Source organism: Siphateles boraxobius, unplaced genomic scaffold (assembly GCF_051911475.1).
Source record: "Siphateles boraxobius isolate OS27281-9 unplaced genomic scaffold, OSU_SipBor_1 12, whole genome shotgun sequence".
Lineage (NCBI taxonomy): Eukaryota > Metazoa > Chordata > Actinopteri > Cypriniformes > Leuciscidae > Siphateles > Siphateles boraxobius.
The window spans coordinates 26,384,722-26,408,498 of NW_027508722.1; the positions used below are offsets into that span (position 1 = coordinate 26,384,722).

Sequence of the window (23,777 nt, forward strand, 5' to 3'; positions counted from 1 at the left end):
CAATATCAAAAAGTAATGAATAATGAGCTGATTTTATAGGTCGTAGCAAGGCAGCTCCCTAAATTTTGGAACAGTGCTAATTTGTCACCATACAATAACAATTATTCTATTTGGTTATCTTAGGTGGTGGAACTGTAAGGTGGACTGTAATGTCTTTTACAGTCAAAGACCCATAACCAGATATGATGAATGAAGACCCGGAGTCAGAATTATAAATTAAAGAAAAGATTTACTGAAGATAGTTTGCAGTTTCATCAGGCAGAGGTCAGCTTCAAGACTCACACAGGAGTTCGTAGGCCCTGCTTACAGTTACAAAGATCACAGCAGTTATACCCTTCACCAAAGTCTAAGCTACGTCCTTGCTTCAGGTTGCAGTTTCTGATTGGCTAAGAAATAGATAAACATAGTGATTTTACACACATATACAGATAGATGGAAGCATATCTCCATCGATTATGCAGCTGACACTCGGACCCTGAAGTTAGGCACGTCGTGACCTTCTAGGTCGCAGATTTGGGTTGCTGGGCGCCAGCATGTCCAGAACAACAACTCAGTCAATCTCCAATAATGCCAGTGGTTCCTTAACCTGTAATCAAGAAGACTAATACACACACTGACACAGCTTTTCCAAGGTTGGATTTGGCCAGGCTCTAACTATAAACAGGAGAGTATTCTCAAAACATCAAGATAATGCGTTCTTTCTCTCAAGGAGAGCTTTTCACTTTTCAAGTCCCCATTTCATTTCTAGAAGCCGGGATAAATAAGCAAGCACTGTTACTGCATTCAGATATCAAATACAGACATTAAAGAATACATGAAAAGAACATTTCAGTAAGAACATACTGGTAACTTCTATAAAAAAGTAAAATCTCCATAGAAGTCATTCAACTCATTTGATATTTAGAAGGAAACATTGATTAATACCTTGAATATAATCACTCATTACATATACATTGAAGCAGCAGTGGATTCCAATCCACCCGCTTATCTTATCTCATAACTGTTAAAACATAATATAGTAACTCTGATTAGCTCAGGGAATGAAAGAGCGATGTGATGGAGATGCACAGCGACTGAGGTGAGAGAGAAAACACTGCTCATTTGATGGCTCTGCTCTAATGAAGTGTGATGCCTTTGCCACACTGCGTTGCAAGGTGCGAGCCCGCCGGCTGCAAGAGAGGACCGGGAGCTGAGATGGAAATGGAAGGAATGATTGGGATGGAGGAGAGGGGAGGAAAAATAAGGGTAGAGAGTGATGAGAGGCTCTAGGCAATTTGTGCCCAGAATTGCATGGAGATTGCCAACAGTATGAATAGTTAAAGGACAGGTTTTGTGTCGAGGTGATCGAGGGAGCCATAGGTGTCATATTTGTGGTTTCATGACTGATTTTGATTACTAGTCTGTTCAGTTGTCAGAAAAGTGGACTGTCCAGAAGTGCTGTTTAATAATAGTAGACCATATGACATCTCACTGTAATCCCTAAAATGTGACTGGCAGAAACAGGGCTGGGTAAACATTTTCAGATTAATCGCATGCTTTATTTGAGTAAGCTATCTCAATGTTGATTCATAAAAATTTCAACAATCACATTTGCAATCGTGCTGATATTCAGGAAAAACAGGCTTGTGTGATACTGCTCGACTACGTTTTTAAATGAAAACAAGAACTCCTACTGGGGCATTTTTTGCACCATTATCTTAAATTTTGGCAGCATTTTGCACCAAACGAGTAAAGGACCATTGATATTTGACCAGCTATTCACGGAGCCGCACCCAAACCAAAGCACTGTATTACTAAGACAGATGTCTGATAGCAAAGCACAGAACACAAGGGTATTCAAACAGTGGATTCATGTGTGGATATTGTGAATAAACTTTATCAAGTCTACATCATGTACACAGTTTACATCAGAGGATTTAGAGTAGATGCATGCACTGAAGTCAGTCTTCTTCTAAGCTAATCATCTCAGCCTGCCCATTGTCTCCAAGCAGGGCCAACAACCTCCTATAGCCATTCCTAAAACAGTAGGAGAGACTTTTTTTTAAGTAGGAAAAAAGCAAATGGGAATGGATAGCACTGGTTTTAGCATTAGGTTTCTTCTTAGTTCTCAGCTGACATGTAGGTTACTTTTGCCGTACCTGAGTGAGGTATTCTTTCCCAGACCTCTCTTGCACTCTGTCTTTCTAAGGCTCAGTGTCAGAAAGGGAATAAGAGCCGTCACTGTGGAGGGGTGAAGGACGGCTAAAACTTCTAAAACATTATACACTTGCTGGTCGTATATGCCTTCATTCTCTACCATGAAAGCCCTGGGAAAGAAAAAAAAGAAAAGGTAAGTCAGAGTGAGAGAACAGTCTCTAAAGCAGCATTGAGTAGTGTGGCTACCTTACCGTAGAATAGTAGTGATGTGTTCACATGGTTGCTCTCCTACTGCAGCGGTGCACCTCTCAACAATAAGCTGCGTGATCTCTGTGCTCAACCGCTTTACTGAGAGAAACAACAGATTTGATTGAATGAAAACAATGAAATATATTCCATTTTCATTTTTAGCAGCAGTTAGGATGTCTTTTTCAAAGATGATCTCTCTAATTGATGAGTTACAATGTGTAAGCGATGTCTCACTGCTTGCTTGTTTTATTAAAAGTTGTGGTAAAATAAGGTTCGGGCATTTTTTGTGCTCTTTCCCCCCCAAAAATGTTGGTGCTTATGTGTGAGCGACCAGAGTTCATATCGGACATTTTGCATTACACAGATCTAAGGTCTTTTCCACAAATATATAAATTTTCTGAAGAGACACGATCACTTTATACCATGGACAGATTGAATTTAGGCTTTTATTCACATATATAAATTTGATCAGAGAACATAAACAGAAGCTCAACGAACTTGCTCGACAAACCTCATTGGTTCTTGTGGAAGTTCAAGCGTGCTGCGTAACGCACAAGAATGAACCTAATTGTCACGTGTCAAGCTAACATGCTTGAGCTTCTTTTCACCATAACTGATGTGTGAGTTGATGAATGTTTATGTGAACAAAAGCCTAAATTCAATCTGTTCATCATATAAAGCGAGTCTTTTCAGAAAATTTGGTCTAAACCGCTCAATTCATACGGATTAGTTTTACGATCTTTTTAGCACTAAATCAGTATATTAGAATGATTTCTGAAGGATCATGTGACACGGAGTAGGGATGCACCGAAATTTCGGCCACTGAAATAGAAAAACAGACGAAAATATATGCTGCCCCACCCCTCAGTGTTCAGCGCTTAAGTTTTACTCTCGCTCTAGCCATTAGCACTTTGTGTTGTGACGCTCTGCTCAATATATTTCTCTCAATGCACGTTCACTAGTCTCAGTTGTTCACGGCCCATGCGAACGCTCCACTCATGTACCAAAACTGTATAAGATAACGATAACAGTTTATCTATATAATTTTTCAATAACTTTCAGAGCAATGTTTTTAAGCTGAACAAAAAAACATTAACAGACAATGACTAAAAACAAAATTGTGCAGTTATGTTGACAGAACAGGACTCCAGCACATGTGAATGAACTATGGTTCTTGGTGTCAATGGGCCTTTATATTGTTTTTCCTGCCAACCTTGTGGCTCATTGACCAGCATCAGTGAGCGTAGCACCAAAGGAAGGGGTATCGTGAGTAAGGAAGGATCTCGGTCACTGTTCCTTTTCAGGAGCTCCAACAGGAAAGAGAGAACGGCAGCGAGTCGAGGGGGAGGAGCGACACCTTTAAACTGGAGGAAGTTTTCTCTGCAGAGACGGACAGAAAATTATATTAATTGCAACAGTTATTCCTGAAAGGTTGGACTTCTCCTTTTATACTCAAGACTATGTGAGAAGCTACATAGGATTTATTTAATGTTGTTTCATTAGGTATAAATATGGAAGCAACAGAGGAAAGACTTCTACTTCAGCACGTGCAGAATGCTCCTTCTGAGTCTTTCCCCTTGCTGGGTGGCTGTTGATTCGCAGGCTGCCAGCAGGACAGGATGATTGACCACCGCTCCAGTAGAGGGCGTGGCTGGGAGGAAGCGGCTCAGGTACTGGGAAATGACACTGTGCAGCTGCTGCTTTAGGTACGCCCCCTGAGAATGGGACACACTCACTGCCATGGACAAACCCTAAAGATGCAGATAAAAAATTAGTTATAACAAAGTCAGGGAATTCACACATTTTCTACAATCCTGAAATCAACAATGACCTTTGGATATAGAGAAAGTTTCAGCAGTCTAAACAGAGTACAAATTGGATTTGCACATTATGTGAAGGAGGTGCGTTAACCTGCAGGAACAGAGGCAGACTGTCTTTGAGGGCCGACAGCATTTGAGTGTGCGCGCCACTGTCCTGCTGGAGGAGAGCATGGGGCAGTAAGAGCACATCTACAATGCGAAAGAGCAATTGCTGGGCTTTGGAGGTGGCCAACAGCTGACTCCACTGCTTAACCAAGCAGCCTGAAAAATGCACAAAACCACCATAAACTTACAGTAAACAAACATGAAGTGCTGTTCGCAACCCATTTTACTTCAGTAATAAGATTAATTTAAAAGCGAAAAAAATTACATTTAACAAGAAGAGATTGAGTACACTGTGTAAAAGGGCACAGACCTATGGTCCAGTATGCCAGCTGTAGACCCTCTCGGCTCTTGTTCAGCAGGTAAGGCTTGATGTATTTGAGGATGTCTCCCACATACTCCAGTGCTCGAGACACCATTGAAGAACGCTCAGAGAGGATCTGGAGCTCACAGTATGATCGACCTACAGCCTAGTTAAGCACAAATGCACAGTGTTGGCAATACAGTATGGCTTATATATTAGAGCATCTGGTTTGAGTGTGTGTACCTTGATGAACACAGCCATTGCAGGTTTGGGATCTTTGATAGCACCAGGATGTAGGCCTGCTCTCTGCAGCACAGACTCCACTTCTGGAAGTCGCAGGATCTGTCTAGTTAACTCGGCCAGCTGTTCATCCAGACTTCTGCCTGTACACACGATACCAGAGCTGCTCACTCTGACACCCAAAACTTATTAAGAATACCAGTTCGCTACCATTTGTGAATGACTTATAGTTGAAGGGTTAAATCACACATTTTTATTAACGTCATATTTATTACTCGCACCATAATTTTGGCGTTTTTTTTGTGTTGGGTCAATTTGATTGCAGTATATTGTGACTAACTTTAGGCCCAAGATTGTCAACAAAAAGTATCTACGACTCACTGATCGTTTTACAAGTGTTCCAGATGGTGTTGGTGCAAAACATCCTGGTATTTAAGGTCGGATACCATTGCTCGTGTGCCATACAGTCCAGTAAGAAATCCATCTTTTACATCCGGAGTACCGCTACCGGACTGAAGAAAATACTTTATATACACACCACGATGGTTCACTCTTATTACTATGAATTGGAAAAATTGGTAATCGCGCATCATTGCAGCTGCTGTTAGATGCTCTGGTTACCATAGAAACAGTGTCCCGAGATGCACAGAACTGCGGATTGGCTGGATCTGAAATATATGCTGTTTATTCACTATGTGGGTGTAAAAAAAACATTTATGGGAAACCTCATGTCAGGTTTTGTTGCTGAATTAAAACTTCAGGTAGATAGGAATTGGTCTTGCATGCTCAAAATATCTGCCTCTAGGTATTGCAAATATGTCAGCTGACTTTCTTTGAAGGGGACTTTGACTGAAGTGTTAAGTGCAGGATAGCCACAATTTAACTGTTAAAATTTATTATACATCAGGTTGTTTTTAACAAAACCAAAACCAGAAAATCATAAAGGTTTATAATGACATGACGTTGAGTAAATATGACAATTTTCATTTTTACATGAGTTATCTCTTTAACCACATGCCATACCATGCCTGGAATGACTTGATGAGATCTTTGTACCTGTTCTTGTATCTGGGGCATCTTGGCTTTTATGGAGGTACTGTTGTAGAACACAGCGGATCCAGGAACGCACGCATAAAGCCTGGGCCGAACCTGAGCCTGGCCCAGAGCTGACCCAACTGACCATCTCTCTGTGTGAGAGAAGAACAGTTGAGCTCACTCTAACAGTAGAGCCAGTCTAACTACATACAGGAAGAAAGAGTAAATGTAGAAAAGACACTCACCCATTTTGCAGCAGATGATTTAGATAGTGGGTTACCAGCAGGGGGTGAAGCATCTCATCCCAGCCGAAGCTCTGCATAATAGACTGGATGGGGTGGGGTTGTAGGTTTTGAGGGGCAGCGCCAGGCATGTCTAATCCCAAAAGTGTGAAGCCTAATAACATAAAATACTATTAGCTTTTACACATTCATTCCCACATTTCTACCCTTAAAAATAGCTGTACTTCTCAAACAAGAAAGACCCCCCCCCCCCCACCACCAAAAAAAAAAAACATCACACTGATGAGTTGTTGTGGATGTGTGCATCAGAACAGCTGCACATGCACACAATTCCCTTCTATTCAGCTCTTTTAGAGCATAGCCCACAGAGAAAAGGCAGCCAAGCAAAGAGAGCCCCTGTGAGAACAAGAGTTCATTTTCTCCGTTTCCCTGACCTGCTGCGGCGTCCGCAAGTTGTGGCGGCGGGGTTAGGGAAAGCCTCATGCTGCACAGGAAGGGGAAGAAGTGGGACCAGAGTGCAGCTGCCACCGCTTGGTGGCGCTCTTTAGCCACGCTGGGGAGAAGAGCCCAACCGGGAGAGTCTACGGAGTGAGGCGGCTGGCCACAGTGCTGGTGAACTCTCCTAAAAAGAGAAACAGATTAATGCCAAGCGCACACTTCAAGACATGCAGTTTCATGGCTGTAGTGTTGGTGAGCCCTTTTTGCAACTAATTCCTCCGGAAACAACAAAATGGGGAAGAAAAAAAATGAGGTATTGAAAACATTGAATAATGATTAATAATGAATTGAAAGCGACAATATATATTATAAACATTCCAAATACTCTACCATTTAAATGTCTGTTTTTATGTTTCTGCAAGAAGGTCCTTATGCTCACCAAGGCTGCATTTATTTGATAAAAATATATTGTGAAATATTAACTGAATTTAAATTAACGGTTTTATATTTCATAATGTAATGTATTCCTCTTATGGAAAAGCTGAATTTGAAATTACTCACAACTCCTAATGTGTGTGCACTAACTTTGAAGGGTTAAATGCAGAGGACAAATTCCAAGTATGGTTTGTCATACTTGGCCTTCACATGTGACTTTCACTTTTTTATTTATAATATAATTATTTAAAATACTATTACACATTATACAAATATATTATGTAAAAATATATATTTTTGAAAAAAAATATATTAGTCAGAATACTTTGCTACTTTTGAATAGCTAATATGCTTTCCAAAACAGTAAGTCTGGACACTGCCCTGTTCTTGACCTCATTGGTTTCAAACACCAAACTTCTTCTTACAAAAACTTCAAAAATTCTTGACGACATGTCAACAAACAACATGGAAGAAGGGTCTGCAACAGCTTTAAGTTACAAAGAAGAAGAGGTGCTTAAAAATAAAAAGAAATGAGATAATGGTTGAGTAGATGCGAGTAGCAGTTTGATGTTTTGTCTCATTGCCATTCCCATTTCCCCCCCATAATCAGGACACGCACTTGATGAATTGTCAGACAGATTTGAATCAAGTTTGAAATTTATAGTAGTGTCATGAACTTTTTTTGCAGACTAAAAAGAAGCATTAAGAGCTTGAAAATATTTGCCCCTCTCTTCTTAAATTCAGTCAACCTCACAAAAGTTCTTCTGTTTTATTCCCCACATCTTATCTTTCCAGATTCATCCTTATTACAGCCTTCTTACATTTTACTGCTGCCTTTCTCACTGTCTGTATTATCTCCATCCCCCTCTGCCCTTTCTTTCTCTGCAAATTCTCCTCATCTCTCTGGACAGAGGGATTAGACGGTGTGCGCTGGTGTGGGGCAAGTGGTTCCTCCGTGGCCTGGCGGTAGCTGTGAGGTTGGGTCTGAATGGGAGGCTGAGAGGACGAGTCTGGCTCTGCAGTGGCTGGCATTAGCTCAGATAAGCAGCTGAAGGGGCTGTAATCTCATTTAGACTGGAGATGATCCTCCTGTCCTGTCATTCTCAGCGATGAAAGTGAGAGCGCCAGGAAAGGGCCGGGATGAGCGTCACGTGTGCGCGCACATGCACACACCTTTGCGCCTTCCAGCAAGGTTGCATCTAATCCACGGAGAGCTGAGACAATCGATTAGAGAGTGAATTCATTAGCTTCGTTACCGCAGCGGAATGGGCCTTTCATACCCATCAACCCTCATTGTACAAGACATCGTCAGAGACCCCACTTAATCCCCTCACCAAGGCGTCTTACACGCACACACCCCATACCATCTGAACACTCGTTTAATCTCTCCCTGGACTGCAGCATAGATTTTGAACACACACCTCTGGAACATAAACACAGACTTACACGATCATGCCGGGCACCCTCGTGTAAACTGACACACGGAATCACACACTCAGATAAGCATCATGAGCACGCCATCTGACACAGCGTGTAATCTCTGATATCTCGGTATCGCTCAACACACACCCCATGTTGATGGAGGACCACGTCCTCCACTGTGACATTAAGCAATAGTACTTATTTCTGACCATGCATATGTTATAGTATCGGCTAATATGCCTTTCAAAATAGTAAGTAGGTATAATAGAGTGGGGTGGGGATGGACCCCATGAAATTAGAATCAAAGTTGTGTGTCTTTTAATCTATGTCTTTAAGCTTTAAGGGTTAATCTATATGATAGTGTGCTACCTAATGCAGATGAAAACATTTAGCTTTCCATTTCAATAGTAAATACGCCAACACAAGCTCCCCCTGTAGTCAATAATTTTCTCCCTTAAACTCATCTTTGATCACCAAAATGACATTTAAAAAAAATCCTGTGGGAAAAACTTGTTTAAATATAATTTACACTCTTGCATCATTTAATATAAGCGGACTCATGAATATTCAAATTAGCCCCGCCTCCACTCACTCCAGCTCAGTGATCCACTCGCTCAACTTACGCTGCACAATGGTATCGCTCTTTACAGCATCGGACATAACTGTAATTAATATGATTAGCCTTTTGCTTGAATACCTTATCAACCAGCTAATAATGTGTTGCTAATGTTACATCAACCATATTCCTGTTCGTTCACCATCTCAGAGTCAGACAGCTGCCTTCTAACTATCAGTATTCTTAGAAATGCTTTGAACAACTCAGAATGTCAGTGGAGTTGTAATATACATATATAATATATGTAAAATAACATCGTAATATACATCATACACACTATATTGCTAAATCTACCCAATTTTACAAATCAACAGAAAATATACCAGGATAACCTGGCATCTTTAGAGTAACTGTCTTTAGATCACTGCAGTTTTAAAGAGAAAATACTCAATAATGGTGTGACTTACTAATTTGCACATGGTTTGACATTTTTAAAAACACCACATGGTCATTAAAAACTTGATTTTCACAACAGGGGGACTTCAAACAGTACTTTCTTAGGCAACTAAACTGTAAGTACACATACTTTAAAATAAAGTGCAACCGGAATTCCCACCAGTCAGGCTCTAGAGTCTAGAGTACATTTCTGTACAATTAATGTAATTTAAGCATGTAAAATATTAATTAACAGCAAAATTAATCATAGCTAAATTTCCAACGTAGCATTCAAAAATCTCTTGAAATCAAAATTCAAGTTGTCTGCTGGCTTTGATGCCATCTATATGCTAGTTCAGGTTTTTTTAAATCATCCTAATGTGCTGATTTGGTGCACAAGAAACATTTTATTATTATCAGTTGAAAACAGTTCTGCTGCTTAATATTTTTATGCATTTTTTTCCTCCGAAAACCCTTGTGCAAATCTGTACTCCTAAAAATTGACAAAAATAATTTAAAATGTCATTCTTTTCCTAGAAAACAAATATAAAAAATGCAGATGAGTCATGTTGCACTACAAAAATATTTATCCACACAAAAGTCTGGCCCACTAATACCAACTGCAACTGACTAGCAAGTAGCAAATAATAGTTCATGGCTGTGATGTAACTTAACTCTATTTTAAGGCAACTAAAATCTGGTTTGGGTTCTTAAATGAGTTTGACAAACAGCCCCTGCTGCGTTGAACAGAAACAGAGAAAAACAGATAATGCTCACCACCTCCCTTCTTGGCCTCAGTGTCACCACGCTCTCTGTTTTCCTTAGGGGAGATGGGGCGCACGGTTGAAAGCGCAGTGGGAAGGAACCAGATTAATCGATTGGCTAGAACTCGATTAGTCACTTGGCAAAGGCGCCACCGTGCTGCAGGGGTCACCATTGTGAGCTCACTGCCCACACACACAGAGAATCGTGGCAGGGAATGCAATGAGGAGAATTAGAGCGTGACTAGAGCCTGGCCTGTGTTATCTGCGTGAATCATCCGTCAGTTACAGTCTGCCTTACATCGCCCTGTAGCCGCATGCTGGCTAATTCATGTAAGGCTTGCACATGCCACCTCCAACTTAACAGCCGTAATGAAGACAAGGTTTAATTTACCAGACCACATAATAACACATTAATTGTGTCAGTGAAAACGCATTAATAAAAGCGATACAACAGAACCACAGTGAAATTAAGAGTAATTTGTAAGGACACGTTGAAGAGCGGTCCGTCCCTTTAAACTTGGTCAGTGGGATTTTAGTGTCACTGCCAACGTGGGCCTGTTCGGGAAAAAAAGTTTTATCGCCCATTAATGTGCAAATGAGTTGCCCCCCACTCTGAGACCCTGCCTCAGAATTGTGGGAATTAGCGGTGTTAAAGTGATTCAGAGTTAGATTCTTTACCTTGGAGGACTGTGTGTGCATGCTCTCAAACACGGACACCTTACTTGATCGCACCCTAGCCACCTCTGACCGTGTTAGCCGTGTAAGGCACACCGATGTCCCTGCCACGAACTCGTCCCTCCCTTCAGCTCTGCCCACACTCGGCCGTCTTCATCCAGGACCGGACCCATGGGCTGAAACTCAACACAGCTCTCTTCCAGCACCTATACGGGCTGACCCGGGTGCCGCAGGCCCCTAGAGATGCTTACAGGGGCTCTGTGCACAATGGATAAGCTTATCTCCACACTGCTTTGTAACTACTTCACAATCAAGCCATTGTCAACATATAAGGGATGCAGGGGAGAGATTTGAGCTGCGCTGGGGCCAGGGTACCATATGTATTAGCTTCTGGGATCACTGTATGTTTGTGTGTTCGAGGAACTGCCATATCTTTACATGTGTGTACTCTCACCGTAATTGCGCCAGCACCGTCTGCAGGAAGCCCAAAGCAGAGCTGAGCTCTGACTGGCGGCAGGCAGGCAGCAGCAGTCCAAAGCCCTCGTTCAGAAGCCTCTCCTCTGACAGCGTAAGATTAGAACTCGTCTCGAACACCTCGCTCACCCCCTCTAGGTACGAGCTAAGTGGCGTCCAGAGAGCTAGCTTGCGTGAAGGCTCGGTGGTCTTCAGGTAGAACTCGCGGGCTGCTTGGCTAAAGTAGGCAGCCAACTGCTCCGCCAACGCGCCAGCATCCAGTCCCTTCTCCAAATACAGCAGCACGAGAGCCAGCTGGCCTCTCCAATGCAGCGCACGCAGGGCCGGGGGAGTGGAGTCGGCGGGCAGCATAGCGAGTAAGTCGCACGCTCGGCTGGCCACGTCCTCCAACTCTGCACATTGTGCCAAGACCAGGAAGAGCAGCAGGAAGTGCAGCAGGCCAGTGTCAGAGAGCTCCATCATCCGCCTCTGGTGGAACTTTGAGTAGAGTCTGTGGACACGCGAGACAGACATGGTCATGTTGTGGAATAAAAACTGCTAATACGATATTTATAATTATCTTATAAAAAAAATTGTTCATTGGAGGCAGATCTGAATGTTAGATTGCAGTTGATTGTAAGAAAGAGGTGGGTTTTAAGCAGACAAAATGATTTGAGAAGTCTGGCATATGTCACCAGAGAAGTCTGTTGTTTCACCAGAAGATTGAGTTATGAAAATTTGATTAAGCATTATGAGGTCAATGAATCGATGAATCGTTTACAATAAGACTTTTACGTTTGCAATGCATAAAAATGTGTGTAAAATAACAATGAATGTAAAATAGTATGTCACACCGTGGGCAATCTTTATAGTTTTTCCCTAAATTATATTATAAAAATAACAAAATTATTTCCCGGGGGAATTCCAGATTTTCCAGAATTTCCTGATTTTGAATACTCTATTTGCAAAGTCGCCCTAGACTTTCAGGACTTCACTTTTGTGAAATATGTATTGCGACATGTAGTTGGCTAATGTAAATCAATGTCAACAATACAAATTTGTCCTTATGGACTCAAGACTGATCAATATTTAATCCATTCCAATGATATTTCCAGTACACAAATGCTGCCATACATATAAAAAGCTATGAAACAGGTGTTGGGGTCTATCAGGATCAAACATTATAACGACACTTTCACTCTAACCTAAGCACTCAACTCATCGCTAACCTCCTCCAGACGTTCAGTTATCCTGGAGAGCTGTGTGCCTGTGAGCAGCGTGTGCAAGTTTGCTTCTTTGTGTGTGTGTGTGTGTGTGTGTGTGTGTGTGTGTGTGTGTGTGTGTGTGTGTGTGTGTGTGTGTGTGTGTGAGTGAGTGAGTGAGTGAGTGAGTGAGAGAGAGAGAGAGAGAGAGAGAGAGAGAGAGAGAGAGTGTTGTTTGATCCTCCGGGCACCACGGTGAAATGCCTTTAAAAGACCATGTTAAATGTCAGAAACACTCAGGCACACAGTGGTAGCTGCACTGTCGTGTGTGGCTCAATTTGCTGCAGCACAGGAGGAGAAATCAATATTGAACCCCTCCACTCCCCCCTTCTTTCTACTGTTGACTGTTTGGCCCAAACAGAACCCTGCAGGTTCCATAACAAACACACTGCACTACAAGCAGGCTTTTGAGCATCCGTTTAATGTTTGGACAAAAACACATCACGCATGGCTGCGGGGAGTCAGGCCACATCACGACTACACATAGACGCGGAGCAAAAAAGTGTGGCGCAAGGTTTTAGAGACTGACCCGAGATAGAGAATGAGCCAAACGGAACGGAAGGCTGTCGAGATATTGTTTGCGTTTTTCGCCTGTCTGTCTGGTTGTTTGTTTGTTTATCACGGACAGCTTTTTTTTGCGCCTGCCACGAGCAGATGCTGCTCATTCCCAGAGCACGAGCTTGAACGCGCTCCCTGCCGATCTCATTAATGCACCATGCGCCGTGCCTCCCACCGAGCGCACTCCAAGCCCGAGTGCCATCAGCACACAGCCCACACCTCCCCGTGTGTTTGTGTGTGTGTGGGGAGGAGGGGGTGGTCCTGAACCAGCCAAGTCAGCCCCCGCCATGCCATTGCTGGAAGCCGAACGCCTGCGTTAAGGTGAATTAACTGCTATGCTCGTTAGCTAATTAGCCTTCGCGGTTGCAGCACGGCTGAGCACGGTCCGGACAGTAAATTCATTATCCACATTTTGTTATTTTCAGTGTCTCACCAGAATCATACCAGGCAAAATGGACTGACAACAGATCTGAGATCAGCACGCAAAGGTGGCGAGATCTAAACTTTGAAAATAGTCCCAAGACACATTCTCACCTGCCCTTGATCTGTCTCCAGGGGGCCCCGCCAGCATGTTCTTGGCTCAGGTGAAGGGCCAGAATACGCAGAAAGATATGGAAGGAGTTGGTTGAGCGGTAGAGCTGCGTGTGGGAGCTGGAGCCTACAGAAGCAGGGCTACAGCAGCTCTTAGCCTGCTGCAACAGACAGAGGGGAGTCCTGCTGATAGTGCCCAGCCCCGACACACCTAACCAAGACACAGTGAAAGAGCTGTTCTGCGTGCACATGAAAAGAGAAGAGAGAGATCTGAATTAAGACCCCAATATACTCATGGTGAAGTTAATTTTCATTAACAGAGATAAAAATGAGTTCGAAATATGTGCCCAGCAATATACTATTAGCGAACATCGCAAAGCAGCCCACACTGCTGAGAGCGGCGTTTAGATGAATATGTACATTTCTGTTGAGTGCTTTCCCCTCAATAATAAAGACACGTTAAAAATAAACATAACAAAAATGACAGCAGTGAGAAAACAGCAGTTAAGAAAGGATCTGAACATAGCAATGTGGACATGTTTGCACATGCTCTACAGTTCGGAGCTCCAGTCAAGTTACGCCATGTTTTTCATATACCACTTTATCCACCTTTTTCCTGGTTAGCGAATTTACCCATGATTCATTGCGGGTTTGAACCGGAAGCCGGTTGTCCTTTTCCGGTTCGAAGCTTTATGAAGATTAAACGCCGCTTGCTCAGAACGTCGCAGTGATGTGCTGGTTAGAAAATATGTGAAATAAGTAGGGCTGCCCCTGCCCGTGCACGACTGAAGTTGGGTTGAAAGTTATGTATACTATATGGGAGAGAATGCTAAACCATAATGAGCGTTTTCGTAATATATCGCCTATTCTGCATCTCAACGTACGCATAAGCTTGCCACAAAAAAAACCCCGGCAAAAGTAATGATTATGCATTAAACATTTGAATTGTTTATTAATAACTAGTGTTTTCTGTAAGTGTCGACTGCAAAGATACTTTGATGATACTGACTCGCCATCTTCGCAGTAGTGAACGCGCCTATAGAGAGAAATGCACACTTCATACGAATTAACCTATAGCTACATAAGCAGAGAGCAGCCCATTTCTTGTTTTTAATTATTTTGTTTAAAAGTACACATTTCAAGCTTTCTATAGATATACTTATGTATGTGAGGCAAGTAACTTATACGCTGAGTTTCGTTGATTAATAAGACGCGCTCCAGTTCACGCGCCCGTGCCTCCGTGTCCTGTATATCTACTATTTGTGCTTATTTATTATTCCAGGCAATTTGTTGATAAAACATTGATAAAAATGAAGATACAATTTATACTAAACGAAATTCACTTTAAGGCTTTCTACAAAACAAAACTTGATAAGTGGTCAAAATCATGTCTGAGCCATTCCAAATGTTTTCCGATATAGGCTATTGGGCATCTTCATATCTGACTCATCTTATGCGGTTCCCTTTTCATATAATCAACATAGATGAAATAAATTTAAAAAAAAACATTATATTTTGAAACTTAAATATAAAATGTATGTTTATTTGTTTTTTGTTTAACTTAGCCTATATTTAAGCGTCACACTGCTCCGCTTTGCTCACATGCTCTGGTGTGTAGCCTATACATGCATGTGTGCGTGATGTGATGGAGAGGTGCGATTCTCGAATATTAATTGCATAATACCCAGCGATCTTCGAATATTATGTTTGCTTGAAATGCCCATCCCTACTGGTAACGTATTACACCTTTTTCGTTGGATGCTTCAGTTTTAGCGCAGCTAACCAAAAACGTCTACTCTCTGGTATTGAATGTAGTTGATACGAACCGGACATAGGCATTCTCTCCTTTTTATCTTATGCTCAAAGCACCCAGTTTCTAAAAAGTTTTTTATCTTCTTTGAATTGTTAAAACAACCAACAACAGCACATGTAGAGCCTGAACTCATTCTCTCACTGCTACAGTACGAACCGGAAGTAGGCAACCGGAGACGTCGTCATGGCGGCGCTCCTTGTTTAGAGCAGAATAAGGTGGATACAATAGATTGCTTAAAATCAAGAAGCTTTACAGTATTAAAGATGAAAAAACAGTGTCACTGTCGCTTTTAATTACAATGACAATTCAATTTCAAGTATAAAGCAGCTCTCCAGTGTATTTTTTTTACCTGCAAACATCTTATCTCGAAGGAATGAACCGGAAATGATTTCCAAGTCAAAGGAGGCGGGGCCACAGAGCCACACCTACGTATAACTTCATCGCCATAGACTAATAGTAGTTCAAAAGGGTTTACTAGCCAGAGCAAACTTGTCTGGAAAGTTTGCTTTGGCAAGCTGTTTCACACCCCTGAAATGAACCAGATTGGCCTGATTTTGTTCGAAATTACATCACATCAGTTTGTTTTTCAATTACACTTGAAGTATATTGGGGCCTTTATAAGTAGTACAGAAAGGTCTCTAATATGCTGATCTAATCGAAGCATTAAAGTCAAGTCTATATCAAAAGTTCTTCAATATAATATCATAAATTAATTTAATATAATTATATATTTGTTATTATTTCTTATGTTATTATAATTACATTATTAGTGTTATTATTTTCACACAAAAAAAAATAATACTTCTGACTTCTGGATCTCAATGAATGTCACGTTACTGAAATAATATTAAATGTGAATGTGATCTTGCAGTAATGAGTAACATAATAATATTATATAATATAAAATAATAAATCATGAAATTATGAAAACTTTATTACCATTTCCATTTATATTTGATTTCTAAACTATTAACTTAACTTATTATTATTTTCAGATTTAAATAGAGAAAAAATGTGGATGTCACTATTACATCATGCTTCTAATAAATGAAATAATACTTAAATGTGAATGTGATTTTGCAGCAATGACTCACTAGATTTTTGCTGTAATATTCCCAGAGCGTTGTGACAGCACTGACGTTTGGGCCCCACATTAAGCTGAGGCTGAGGCAGCAATGGGCCACCATTCGTATCTGCTCTTCCTGTGCAGCTTTCTGAAAAGTAACCACATTGACATTTACTTTTCAGAAGACATGTGTGCAGAGTACAACCAATATCTACTGTATTACTGTAATGTTACTCATAAACATCAGACAAGATAAACGAGCATATTAACCAAATAAACACATAATACACAGGAATATGCAACATTATTGTAATCACCTTTGAATCACAGGTAGACTTCAGCAGACCGATCACAAAACTCCAATTATCCTCAAGTTGTTTCTGAAACAACAAACTTACCAATGTTCATCTAAAATTAATAACATCTCACCATGTGATACTAGTTAATGTTGATCTACCTCCTGTTGAACAGTGCCATTCCGGTTGTGCATCCCAATCTGGGCCAGGTGTGTGAGCAGCCACCAGGAAAAGCCCTCAGGGTCTTTACAGTGCATGGGGAGCCCTGGGTCACGGTCTCCTGGCGGCGTCCCCTTCAGAACCGTCTGCAGCAGGGCATTTACATAACTCCAAAAAGACTGGATTGATAAGTAAAAATAAATTAAGAATCATACGAAACTACCATCTATGCAGAGATTGTGAAAGTGCTAACCTGAGTGTGCATGCTTTTGCTCCTGTGCTCCAGTAAATGCATGAGTAGAATCCATAATTCTTTTGTGCAGAGGCAGTGATAGTGATGAGTGTTCAGAGTCTCTGTTGGTCTCACCTAGAGAGAGAGACTAAAAGATTCTACCTTCTAAACTTTACACCACAATATTTTTTATTGTTAAAAAAACAAACCTTATTATATTTGTTCATGGCCAGACCAATGAGATCACAGAGAAGGTTGTTGACCTGGTCCTCAAACAGACTGATGTTCGTGAGCGTCTCGCCTGTCAAATTCACGAACTGGTGCGCGTAAACTGCCTGACCTTTCAAAATCATCAGGACCCAACACTCATTAGTATGACAGTCCCAGATTCGGGGTCACAAGTGTGATTTAAAATCTCACCCCATTTTCAGCTATTGCAACATACCCATCATCCTTTGCTCCAACAGGTGCAAGATCTCCAGAACAGACCAGATGATGTCCAGGTGCAGATGCAATAATTGCCAAGATGGAGGAAAGAGCTGTAAAGGGGGTGACACAGTTTATGCTTACGCCACTTTCTTTTACTACTATGGTGAGTAATATGATAAAATATAGTTGTTGCAGATCTAAGCCAAACCAACATAGTATGTATCGTATTCATTTTAAAGCACTTTGTATCTGGCCAGTGACCTTCCAAAAGTCCACCAAAGTATTAAGAGTATTAAAACCCAATTTATACTTCTGCGTCGAACTCACGCCGTAGCTACGTCGTAGGCTGTGTGTAGCGCGCGTACCCTTCGGCGTACCCTGACGTGCACCTCTCCAAAAATGTAACAACGCGACAACGCGGACAACGACGCAGAAGTATAAATTAAAACCAATGCGTAGTCTACGGCGTAGAGGCTCCGGCGTAGGTCCGACGCAGAAGTATAAATCAGCCTTGAGTATTAAGCATTAAGACAGAGATATTGTAATTGCAAAAATGCTGATGAAGTTCTGGTTAATTTCTGATAACATTTCTATGAAATTCTTTAAAATTTTCTCTTTTAACAAAACAATCATTGCCATCACAGGAAATAAATTGCATTTTAAAATATATTAAAATAGAAAAGTTAAACTGTAATAACATTTCCCAATATTGCTGTTTTATTGTATTTTTGATCAAATAAATGTAGTCTTCTTGAGCATAAGAGCCTTTTTCTTTTAAAACATGAAAAAAATATTACCGACCTCAAATATTTGAATGCTGGTTTATGTATAGGTAAATATTGCTTATTAATACTGGTATGATGTACTGTTATATTTGTTCATATAAGCAAAAATTATCAAATGTCACTCTTCCTGTAGTGATTAAACATTTATTTAGTGACAAACAGTATTTTGATTATTTTATTTATTTTTTTCTTTAAATGCATTTAACTGCTTTTGCATTTTACTGCATTTTAAATCAACTTGACAACAATGGCTGTTCAATCAAACCTCTGAAAAAATACCATCACCATTTTTCCTCCATTTTTATAATACCAAAAATACCATTTACCATTTTAAAATACCATTTTTCCTCTGAAAAATACCATCAAAAGGCTGAAAGGTATCATTTTACATTAACTATATTGCACAGCTCTACTTGTTATTTCATGACACACATGTTCTGCAGTACCTTCCCCTGATGCTGAATTGTAAAAGCACTCTGGACATTGGCTGGCAGATTTTTGATTCGTCCAATAAGCAGCGTGATACTGAAGAGCTCCTCCACCAAAACTGAGGGCAGTAGAGCCTCCATGTCTTTAAAGGGGTGAACGGGACCTTCATCTAGGGATTGTGAGGGCTCCAAAAACCTGGAGATCAAAACACAACGTGAAACCCATTTCTGATATTATTACGCTTGTACTACCAAGCCACAGTACATTTTGACACTGACAGAGCAAAATCATTGAGCTCTCTCAGGCTATGTCTACATTAATCCAGATACATTTGAAAACGACGTTTTTTTTGCTTAAAAACCAAACGTTTTCCAAAAGTTTCCAAAAAGAAAACTTCACCATACTGCGCATGCGTAAACCCTCACAAAAGCTCATTGAGATGATACAGACAGAAAAATTAATAAAGTTATCGCGCAATTCTTTTGACAGGATAATTTACTTTAGCAAAATATCTCACCATTTACTGATGCGTCCATGTCGCACTCAGTCACCATATGTTTGGTCTAAAACACAACTGCTCTCATGTATTGCCGTAGGACAGCAAATGCGAGTACATTTTCTGTCATATTTGCAGGACTGTGATGTGAAGAGTGTGCAAAGTAACATATTTTAGCAACTGTGTGAAAGTGAATAGCACATAACAGGCACAATACCGGAATAAACATGAATATCTATGGGTTCAATGTACGTCACATGAATAAACTTACATCATCGTTTTTAAATACCTCTGTTTTGACAGTCCGCACTACAACGCGAAAACTGCGTTTTCAAATTAATCCACTGTGGAGAACATTTTAAAAAAGCTTTATCTCAGTGTGGACGAAAGGCCAAAACGGAGAGAAAAAGATACATTTTCAAACTATTACGTATTAGTGAGGACAAGGTCTAAAATGTGTACCTGTAAATGAAGACCTTGATATAGCTGAGGAACAGCACACATTCCTGTCGGAGTTCCTCTGCCTCATAATGCAGACTGCTTGCCTGACCTAAAAAGTGTCAAAATATACTATTTCAAAGGCAAAAGTATTGTCAGAATGCAACAAATTTTCTGTCTCCAGATGCTTACCGAAATCATGCGAGCTGGACTGCACCAGCGTCTCCAGTTTTAACACCTTTTGTCTGAAAGGAAAGACAGATTGTCAAATTAGCAGACTTCCTGTTTCAGCAGACAACATGGCAATCCTCCAGAGCCAACACACCTGCACTCCTACCTGAACAAGCCAAACAGAAGTTTGGTAGATTCCACCAGCGCTGTTTCCGTCACCCATGGGAAGTCAAAAATATCAACCGTGTCCCCTTCAAAATCCGCAGGAGCTGGATCGAGCTTTAACAACAACCTAATCATGGAAAAATAGGATATGAGTGTAATATACAGATTGACAGATTGTATCATCATTATAACATCTTGACTAAGTATTTACCTCTTTAGGGCCCCTCTGCTGATGTAGCCATTTGATGACAGTCGTCCTGTCTCTTCTCTACCTGGTTCATAAGCACAGGTGAAGCAGGGAGGCTGACTGGGAGCAGATTCACCATAATGATCCAGAGCAGAAGGGGACACGGGTGGGGTGAGGGACTGTGAGAATTCACTCTCCATGTCAACAGGGTGGAAAAGACCACTGGGAAGAGTGTTGAATAGAGACAATGAAAATAATTAAACTACTCCATGCAATAAAGCCACCTTTAACAACAAATTAGACCGAGTAATGTAACCAAACAACCATTAAATAAAACTTATAAAACAAAAAAGCAGGCTATAAGACATCCTTGAACCAGAAAATACCAGCAAATAACTACTTTAAGTTGTTATTTTCAGCAGTGAACACTTATCTTTCGAACCGCTAAATTTCCAGCGATCGACCTGAAGATTATGTCAATAGAAAGAGAAACCAATCCTTTTTAACATACACAACTATATCAGTCATTTGAAATATAAAAACGTCTGTAATAACACTTACTTCAACAACTACGTCTATGCACGACCTTCTTTCCCAGTGTATCAATGCTCTCCCGCGCTACAGTCACACCAACACTGCGCATGTGCACGGACGTGTCAGTGATCCAAGCCTCTCTTTGATTGGTCAGAAGTTCTCAGGGGCGTGTTTAGAAACTGTAATAATATTACAGCATTGAAAATCTTGAAAGGATTTTGTGCGCGCGCTTGTCATTGTTAGGAAGAGGAGCGTATTAAGGAACGCCCAACAAATACAACGACAACATATTGACATTACATGCAGGAAATGTGTTATTGTCGTTAAAATCACAGCTCCGCGCTGGCAGTAAATAAATAGGAGAGGCAATTTTGAATCGTCTTGAGCGTGATCTATATGTATTCTAAGTGCATTGGTCTGCCCCACATTACTCCAGTCTAATTAAAAACAGTTTATCACTGTTAAGTAAAACTGGACCCAGGGTTTATCCTGATTTCCATATGTAGATCTATCTCTGCCGGCTGCAGCTTTGGCCATCACCACCATTTAAAAGCATCCTTCCAGTCCCCGCATCTGAATGCAGATATCTCGACTTGATAATTTTTATTCGACGCTCAGGTCCTATCGGCTAGTTTTAGCCTACATACGGATGTAACGGTAGCCTATGTCTAGATGGTTTGGTAAAAGACCATTTTATCCATTAGACTTACAATAATACGACAAAAATACATTTAACCGGTTAACACTCCGTTTTATCCTAATTGTTGCGTCTTGCCGTACGCACGTGGATTTGTGCAGCTCAGCGCGCGTACGGACAGAAGGTAAGAAAACAAAGTCATGTTGACTCTAACCATTGTTTTCGCAGACCGATCGAGTAGATCTCTCACTATAACGCACTCCACCCTCTCTGGATGTGATTTTGTCATGTGTCTAAAAACAGGATACTGAAATGGATGTCATTTGCATTATTTTCATATTTTAAACGCTCTACCATGCATGAATAGACGAAAAAAAATATATATAGGAGAAGTTGTGTCTTAAAACCTAGCTAGCCCCCTACTTGCAGATTTTCAGACAGTCAAAATGTTCAAGATACTTCCATTTGGTAGCAATTTACCTTCATATTTCTTTTAGTAAAGTGATTAGGTTATCCTACTGGCTGCCGCCGTCTGTCTCAATCTATTAACTCTGAATAATTTACGTCCTTAATTTGTGAATGAAATGATGTTCCTGTGTAATCAGAGCACGAGGATGTGTCAGGCAATATGCTGATTAGCTTGCATGAACTCACTGCATTTGTAAAGATGAGATGAGATGAGCTACTCTTTATATGTTGGAACATATAGGTAGGCAGATGTAGCCTATATTTATTCTTATTATCAACAGGTACGACCTTTGTCAAAAATAGAATAGTTTAAGGGCAAGTAGAAAATATTAATGAAAATAGGGTAAAAAATCATGCCAGCTTGAAGGGCATCTTATGACTATTTAAAACAATAAATGTATGTTAAACTAGTCACTTGACCCTCCTTAAAGTGCAAAAACTATTATTTTTTTAGTGAACCAATAAAAGGCAAGGGACAAAAAATACATCTATTTATTGCTATTTTTTTATGTAATGAGACTAAAATAGCACAATTTATTTAAAAGTTCCCTTTTATTCCCCCCCCCCCCCCCCCACACATTTACCTCAAGGTCAGCAAAATTTTCGCTGTGCTGCCATACTTTTAGATAAATATAGTGAGTTAATACAAGATTTGTCATAACAAAGCACTTGACCTGAGTAGTTACAGGGACCCCCTTTTCTCTTAGAAATTTGACCCCCTTACTCATTGCCTCGTGTATCCCTTGTACACCCCAACATAAAAAAGACAAACATTAAAGGTTAAGTATAAAACAAGTACTCAACAGAATAAATCCCTGACTCTAATAGGTCTACAATAAGCGCGCACCTTAAACGTAACATACAGTTAAAGCTCCACAATGAGTTTTAGTAATGAGTAATATTTTACTCCTTATTGGGTTCCTTCCAAAAAAAAGATTCCACCATTGTACTTCAAAATGTTCCCGTCTCTTTTATCTCAAGGTGCCCCCCATGGTTTCGTCTTGATCAATTAAACTGCTGAAAGGCCCTTTCCCTCAGCCTTTTCAGCACAGCGCTTAAGAGAAATATAAAGTTATCAGTTGTTCTAAGCGATATGAGGGGAAAAATAAGTAGTTTGTCTATAAAAATGTGGAGGTGCTTTATCAGAGTCCCTGTAGGCCTTGGAGCCCTTGTGCTGGATGTTTGCTCTGTGGAATGGATCATCTGTATGGCAGACCCCTTGCCCCCTCCTTTCCCACTTCCTCAGGCCGAACAGCTTAGTGTGAATACGTCCTGGCTTTACTGAAAGATTGACTGGGTGATTTTGAGGAGCTGGGAAAGTCCATCCATACTGAAGTGCATAAGAAAAGAAATACAGTACAGGATTATCCGTTGTCAACCAAACAATTTGAGTAATCAAAAAATCAATGATTCATATTAACATTAATTTCTTTGTTAAGGGTGATGCTGGTAAAGTGGGACACTTTCTGCTAATTTATCTTCTGCATAATTTTTTATTATGATCCAAATGTCTTAGCCCCTCATATGCTCTACTCTACTATACAGAATAAAAAAGAAAGAAACATTAAACACAGGATGGATGACTTTTCCTCAAACACACATTGACCCCAAACCACATTTTTCCAGGCGCTACTGTCAAATTGGGACACCTTTATTGGCAAACTGGGGCACTTCAAACACATTAAATTGTTATTTAAATGTAGGCCCAATTAATTTAATGCACACTAACAATATAAACAACAACAACAACAAAAATAACTTTTAGGAGGGGTGCAGGTACAGCAGATTCACCCTCTTTCCACCCCTCCCTCCCTT

The 23,777-nt window shown here is 40.6% G+C and overlaps 1 protein-coding gene across 3 annotated transcripts; it reads right to left on the minus strand.

Moving 5' to 3' along the window:
• Positions 1 to 209: 209 nt before the first annotated feature.
• On the minus strand, positions 210 to 21,050 carry mms22l (MMS22-like, DNA repair protein). 3 transcript variants are annotated; one of them, XM_077216747.1, is made up of 25 exons: positions 20,885 to 21,011; positions 20,348 to 20,545; positions 20,138 to 20,263; positions 19,993 to 20,045; positions 19,825 to 19,912; positions 18,884 to 19,061; positions 17,669 to 17,762; positions 17,433 to 17,563; positions 17,245 to 17,358; positions 16,994 to 17,170; positions 16,854 to 16,916; positions 16,565 to 16,684; positions 13,661 to 13,896; positions 11,308 to 11,817; positions 6,563 to 6,750; positions 6,132 to 6,282; positions 5,908 to 6,038; positions 4,855 to 4,994; positions 4,621 to 4,777; positions 4,297 to 4,466; positions 3,925 to 4,136; positions 3,599 to 3,765; positions 2,388 to 2,484; positions 2,139 to 2,306; positions 210 to 2,016 (listed from the first exon to the last, which is right to left on the minus strand). In XM_077216747.1, the coding sequence occupies exons 2-25, from the start codon at positions 20,521 to 20,523 to the stop codon at positions 1,941 to 1,943; spliced, it is 3,723 nt and encodes a 1,240-aa protein (XP_077072862.1). In that variant the 5' UTR covers positions 20,524 to 20,545; positions 20,885 to 21,011; the 3' UTR covers positions 210 to 1,940. The 3 variants fall into 3 exon arrangements, with proteins under 3 accessions (XP_077072862.1, XP_077072871.1, XP_077072879.1); XM_077216756.1 differs by lacking the exon at positions 11,308 to 11,817; XM_077216764.1 differs by lacking the exons at positions 17,669 to 17,762; positions 18,884 to 19,061; positions 19,825 to 19,912; ... (1 more) ...; positions 20,138 to 20,263; positions 20,348 to 20,545 and having other exon boundaries at positions 17,433 to 17,486; positions 20,910 to 21,050.
• Between the last annotated feature and the right edge of the window lie 2,727 nt (positions 21,051 to 23,777).

What these genes read in the sequence shown, in the direction of transcription:
- mms22l (XM_077216747.1), bottom strand. Translation starts at nt 20,523, where the DNA reads ATGGAGAGTGAATTCTCACAGTCCCTCACCCCACCCGTGTCCCCTTCT. An exon ending in ATCAAGGTCTTCATTTACAG is followed by an intron (nt 19,062 to 19,824) that starts GTACACATTTTA and finishes TTTGATCTCCAG; the next exon opens with GTTTTTGGAGCCCTCACAAT. An exon ending in AGTCTACCTGTGATTCAAAG is followed by an intron (nt 16,685 to 16,853) that starts GTGATTACAATA and finishes GTTACTTTTCAG; the next exon opens with AAAGCTGCACAGGAAGAGCA.